This window comes from Globicephala melas, chromosome 6 (genome assembly GCF_963455315.2).
Source record: "Globicephala melas chromosome 6, mGloMel1.2, whole genome shotgun sequence".
Lineage (NCBI taxonomy): Eukaryota > Metazoa > Chordata > Mammalia > Artiodactyla > Delphinidae > Globicephala > Globicephala melas.
Window position 1 is genome coordinate 35,512,573 of NC_083319.1, and position 5,685 is coordinate 35,518,257.

The 5,685-nt window shown below is 41.1% G+C and overlaps 1 protein-coding gene across 1 annotated transcript; it reads left to right on the forward strand.

The window, feature by feature from the left end:
• The first annotated feature begins 1,032 nt into the window (after positions 1–1,032).
• TOMM5 (translocase of outer mitochondrial membrane 5) lies at positions 1,033–4,827 on the forward strand. The gene is made up of 2 exons (XM_030884283.3): positions 1,033–1,265; positions 4,489–4,827. Exons 1-2 carry the CDS (start codon positions 1,145–1,147, stop codon positions 4,521–4,523), a joined length of 156 nt encoding a protein of 51 aa, XP_030740143.1. The 5' UTR covers positions 1,033–1,144; the 3' UTR covers positions 4,524–4,827.
• Positions 4,828–5,685: the final 858 nt, after the last annotated feature.

The following is a 5,685-nucleotide window of genomic DNA, read 5'->3' on the forward strand; positions in this document are numbered from 1 at the left end:
ATGGCTAGTTGGCATGCATAATTTGGGGCAGCAGCCTTCTAAAAACTGTTTTGATGACTCTGTGACAGGAAATCTGGTTGCATTAAATTCCTACCTCCTGGCTCCAGGGATGCCCATCCAAGCAGGCACTAATGTCTAATAAAGACTAACAGGTGAACAACAGGGTTCAGGGGAAAGAGAATTCAACTTGACATTATAATTATTTGCATTAGAACCCTACCTCTGCCCATCACTAGCAGAAGGACTTTAAGCATTACACTTGGTTTCTAAGCCTCTCTGTCCTTATCTGTAAACTTTGAACAGAGCTAAATTTCATTTACATATACTGTATTACTGGGCCAATACTACAATTTGTGACGACCAGTTAACCCCAGAAATGAGAAGACGACAATAATACGGAAAATGTTAAAAATTCTGTGTCTGGGATGCTACCGGTCTAACTAGGTATAAAACCCTGCTCAGCCACTTACTAGTTGTGTAATCTTGAGCAAATTTCATCATCTTCGTCCTTTTCTTTTCGTTTATCATTCATTAAAAAGTTCAAAAATCCTGAAAATAGAAGACTAGAATTAACTAAAATGATACACTAATCACCAGCTTATGCAATTTTCAATATTTTGCTAATATCGTTTCATCTCTCTTTCCCAACACTTTTTTTTCCTCGAGGTATTTTAAAGCACATTTGGGCAAGTTGTTGTTTTAAAGATGTCTGTGCTTCAATTTTCTCATCTAGGAAATGAAGATTATAATATCGAATTCACGGGGTAGAACTGTACTTCGTATTCAATAAATGTTAACTATTATTATTTATGGTGATACCTATGTGCACCGCCCGCTCTGAGGCGTAAAAGCACTTTGTAGCTCCGAGCGCGCCTCTCAGGACAGAGGTTGTTAAATAAACAACCTGGAAGAACAGCCTGGATGAGCCCGAGTCCTGCGTGGCTAATATTACGTGCACCCCCTTCAGGCCGCCTTCGTTCAGAACAGCTCAGTTTAAGGATGAAGTTTGTCCTTCGCAGGCTCCCGTCGCCACACGTGAAAATGAGGGGCGGGAACAGGAAATGGGGTTAGGCCGAGTGCCGGCGCTGGGAGGCAGCTGAGAAGAGCAGAGGGCGGCCGCTGGAAGACGTGAGGAAGAGCTACGATGTTCCGGATCGAGGGCCTTGCGCCGAAGCTGGACCCGGAGGAGATGAAACGGAAGATGCGCGAGGATGTGATCTCCTCCATACGGAACTTCCTCATCTATGTGGCCCTGCTGCGAGTCAGTGAGTGTCCTTCCAGGCTGTGGCCGTGAGACTAGCAGGGAGCTCGCCGACACTGCCCGCCCAACTCTGGTCTCACCGGCCTTTTGGGGTCCCTGGGGCGGAGCTAAGCGGTCGCGGGGTGCAAGGGACGTGCACGTCGAGGGCAGCGGGCGCATGCGCGCGTTGCTTAGGCTCTGCGGGTCTGGGTGGGGGTACCGGAGTGCAAGCGGCGGCTGGGACCGCGAGGTTAATCACCCAGTCCCGCCCTGTCTTAAGAGCGTTTGAATGGAAAGATTTTGTAAGGTCATCCCCCAGAGCAAGTCCCTCGTTTTGCAGACAGAAAAACTGGCATCTAGAGTGGAGAAATGGCTGGCTCAAGGTCACTCCTCGATTCGGTGAATGATCTTGGCCTAGAATCCAGAGTTCTTAACTGACTGCCAAGTTTCCTTACATCAGGGCTTACCTCTGAAATCCAAAAGCTTTTGTTCCTTTTATTTGTAGAGGGTGAAGTAAATAATTACCTTTTTTCTTTCTTCTTTTTTTTTTTTTTTAAGAAGAATAAAGGATATGAGTCTATAGGATTAATGATAATACCTGAGGATTTAGTTGACTTTTACGTTTTGTAGAAACTTTGCATTGCCTGAGTTTGACAATAGCCCTTTGAGAGAGGCAGGGCCTAAGTCTCTGTATATCCCCTTTGCAAATGTGAACTCGACTTTCAGAGGGGACTTATGCAAAGTATTAGAATTGCAGGCACACAATATTAGAGCTGGATGCAGTTTTATAGATTAGTTCTCTATTTTTACGGATAGGAATCTCAGAAGTGAATTGCCCCTTCATTTGCCGCTTCATTTTCATTTCAGCATTCTTTCCATTGTTCCTTGCTGTACATTGTTGACAGGTCTGGATGGAGAGGCAGAGATGATTCAGATAGATGAAGACCGTACCAAGTCTTCATGAGACTCGTGGAAGGCTCATGTTGGGTCTAAGGCCAGAGCTCTTGAGGTCTAGTCTCCCTTATTCTGCCCCTTTCACTGCCTGTGGTGTTAACTATGGTTTCCCGGAGGAGGGAGCCCTGGTGAACAGAAACTCCCAAATCATCTTGCTCCTTCAACAGCTTTTTACAACTCCCAACTTTACTTATTTCCTCCTCTTACCTTTTTTTGGTTGACTTAGCTACCAGTAAAATATTTGCTTCTTAGACCTACTAGAGAACGGACTTGAGGTTATGGGGAGAGGGAAGGGTGAGCGGGGACAGGGCGAGAGAGAGTCGTGGACATATACACACTAACAAACGTAGTAAGGTAGATAGCTTGTGGGAAGCAGCCGCATGGCACAGGGATATTGGCTCGGTGCTTTGTGACAGCCTGGAGGGGCGGGATAGGGATGGTGGGAGGGAGGGAGACGCAAGAGGGAAGACATATGGGAACATATGTTTATGTATGACTGATTCACTTTGTTATAAAGCAGAAACTAACACACCATTGTAAAGCAATTATACCCCAATAAAGATGTTAAAAAAAAATTTGTTTCTTCTCAGTGACCTTTGTATTTAAGATGAATCAAAAAAAATTTTTTAAACAGAATACTGTTCCTTATCCCTTTTTAAATTGAGATATAATTTGCATGTTATTCAATTCACCCATTTAAAGTGTACAATTCATTGATTCTTAGTATAGTCAGAGTTGTGCAGCCATCACCGCAATCTGTTTTAGAATATTTTCTTCCCCTCTGAAAGAAACACCATGCCCATTAGCTGTCATTCCCCCATTTTACACCATCCCCAGCCCCTGGCAACCACTAATTGACTTTTTGTCTTTATAGATTTCCCTATTCTGGACACTTTATATAAATGGCATTGTACAATATGTGACCGTTTGTGTTTAGGATAATTTTTCAAGGTTTGTTCACACTGTAGCATGTATCAGTATTTCCTTCCTTTTTATTGCTGAATAATATTCCGTTGTATGGATATCCTACACTTTGTTTATCCATTGTTTTGATGACTGTTACTTTTTTTTCTGATAAGAATTAGTTTAAAAAAAAAAAGCCTGGGCATACTGCTGACTTGGTCAGCTTCTGACATATTTCAATATCTTCAGTTTAATATTAACAAAATGTTCTATTAATTTAGTATGGGTATTGAGAAATAATCTGGCAGCTTTTTTGGTCACAACCTTTTTTTTCCCAATATTTTTAAGTTTGATAAAATACATATAAAATTTACCATCTTAACTATTTTTAAGTGTTTGGGTTAGTGGTATTAAATTCATAATATTGTATAATCATCACCACCATCTCCAGAACTCTTTTCAGCTTGTAAAACTGAAACTCTGTAGCTATTAAACAGTAATTCCCCATTCCCCACTCCTCCCAGCTGCTGGCAGCCACCATTTTTTTTTTTTTTTTTGAGGAACCACTATACTGTGCTCCATAGCAGCTACACCGTTTTACATTTCCAGCAACAGTGCACAAGCATTCCAGTTTCTCCACATCCTTGCCAAACAGTTCTTTTGTTAGTAGCCATCCTAGTGGGTGTGAAGTGGTATCTTGCTGTAGTTTTATTTTGCATTTCCCTAACGATTAATGATGCTGAGCATCTTTTCATGTGCTTATTTTGGCCATGGCACTGTTACACAAGGCAGTAATATCACTTCTTTTGATCCCTGTGACAACACTTCTTTGTTTTCTAGACATTTATATCTTCACCACCCTACTCATAATAACTGACGTAGGACTGTATCAGATGTGAACAGGAGCATGTAAATGTCATATAACTAATCAGTGGGGGAACCAAAATATGTGTCCAGCTCTTCTGGATCCCTACTTCAATGTTTTCCCACACTCTCTGTCTTTCAAATGTGTTTTTAAAAGTGAAAAATGCCATTTTGTTTCTTCTAGAGTTCTGTTCCTTTGACGGTTAAATCACAAAGTAAAGGCTTGTCATTTGAAGGAGGATTGGATTTCCTCTTTATCGTCCTAAGAGCGAGAACTACCTGGAGAAAAGATTTTATATAGTGAAAAATGAACTTTGTAATAATTCTAGCTGCATGACGGTGGGATGGGCTACCTTGAAAGACAGTGATTCCCTTTGGCTGGGTGTGCAGGCAGAGGCTTGGCCACATTTGGAGTTGTTTTGAAAAATATGTTGAACTATAAGGTTTATCTCCCAATCTTGTAATTCCATATGTAACTTGTGATTATCTGGATCTAAAAACAAATTCTGGATTTATTTTTCTTTCAGCTCCTTTTATCTTAAAGAAATTGGACAGCATATGAAGAGTGGGCTTCACGTGTGAATGCATGATATGAAGAACCTGGTTACAGTTTCTACTGCTATCTGCAGATGAATAGACCCAGAAAAATGTAAGAGACTCTTTGATTAAATGGACATAAAAATTCTACTTGTTAAGAACAAGTTTGGCTCTGGTAACTGACCTTTATAGCTAAAAGATAAAACTATTTGGGAAGTATGAAGAGACATACCTGTGATATTCAGCCTCGATGAACGTTGGTGTTATTGTACATGATGTCAAACTCCGTTTTCTAGCAAGTATTAATTATAAGGGAATTATGTCTGCAATGGCACTGTCGTGTGAGTCATTTCTGTGTACTTTTTTTACTTCTGTCTGGAGTATATTTGTTGAAGAGTTCCTTTCCATTAGTTATGTTTTATTGAAGCCAGCACACACCATGTCATTTAAGCACAGGACCATTAGTCTCTCTCTCTCTCTCTCTCTATATATATATATATTTATTTTTATTTTATTTATTTATTTATTGATTTTTGCAGTTCGTGGGCCTCTCACTGTTGTGGCCTCTCCCGTTGCGGAGCACAGGCTCCGGGCGTGCAGGCTCAGTGGCCATGGCTCACGGGCCCAGCCGCTCTGTGGCATGTGGGATCTTCCCAGACCTGGGCATGAACCCGTGTCCCATGCGTTGGCAGGCGGACTCTCAACCACTGCGCCACCAGGGAAGCCGTATATTTTTAATAAATGTACCAACTAAGAAAAATAGGGCTTTTATTTTTCTTAACCCACTTTTTGCTGCAAACCAGCAGTCACTGGTGAGACTACTATAATGTTGTGACTATTACAAACTGCATTAAATTGAGTTCCTCTTGTTTTGGACTGGAGAATTTGCTAATCCTGATAAAACAACATGGTTTTATTCTTAAGCAGTCTTTACGAAAGGCAACATTACTGCTTGATGCTGAGAATATGTAATACCACCAAAGGGGGAAAACGCTGTATTTTTAAGTCAGGTAGTTCTCCAAGTTTGTTGGGAGAAGGGGAAAGTCCTTAACCTTCTTCCCAGTTACAACTACATTCACTTCTTTTTAGCTAATTATATTGAGTTTACCTTCTTGTCCTAAGTAACACGATTATGTTGTTACTTTATGATTTTTCTGTTTTAGACATTGCCTACTGACTTCTCCATG

What these genes read in the sequence shown, in the direction of transcription:
- TOMM5 (XM_030884283.3), top strand. Translation starts at nt 1,145, where the DNA reads ATGTTCCGGATCGAGGGCCTTGCGCCGAAGCTGGACCCGGAGGAGATG. An exon ending in TGTGGCCCTGCTGCGAGTCA is followed by an intron (nt 1,266 to 4,488) that starts GTGAGTGTCCTT and finishes TTTTTCTTTCAG; the next exon opens with CTCCTTTTATCTTAAAGAAA.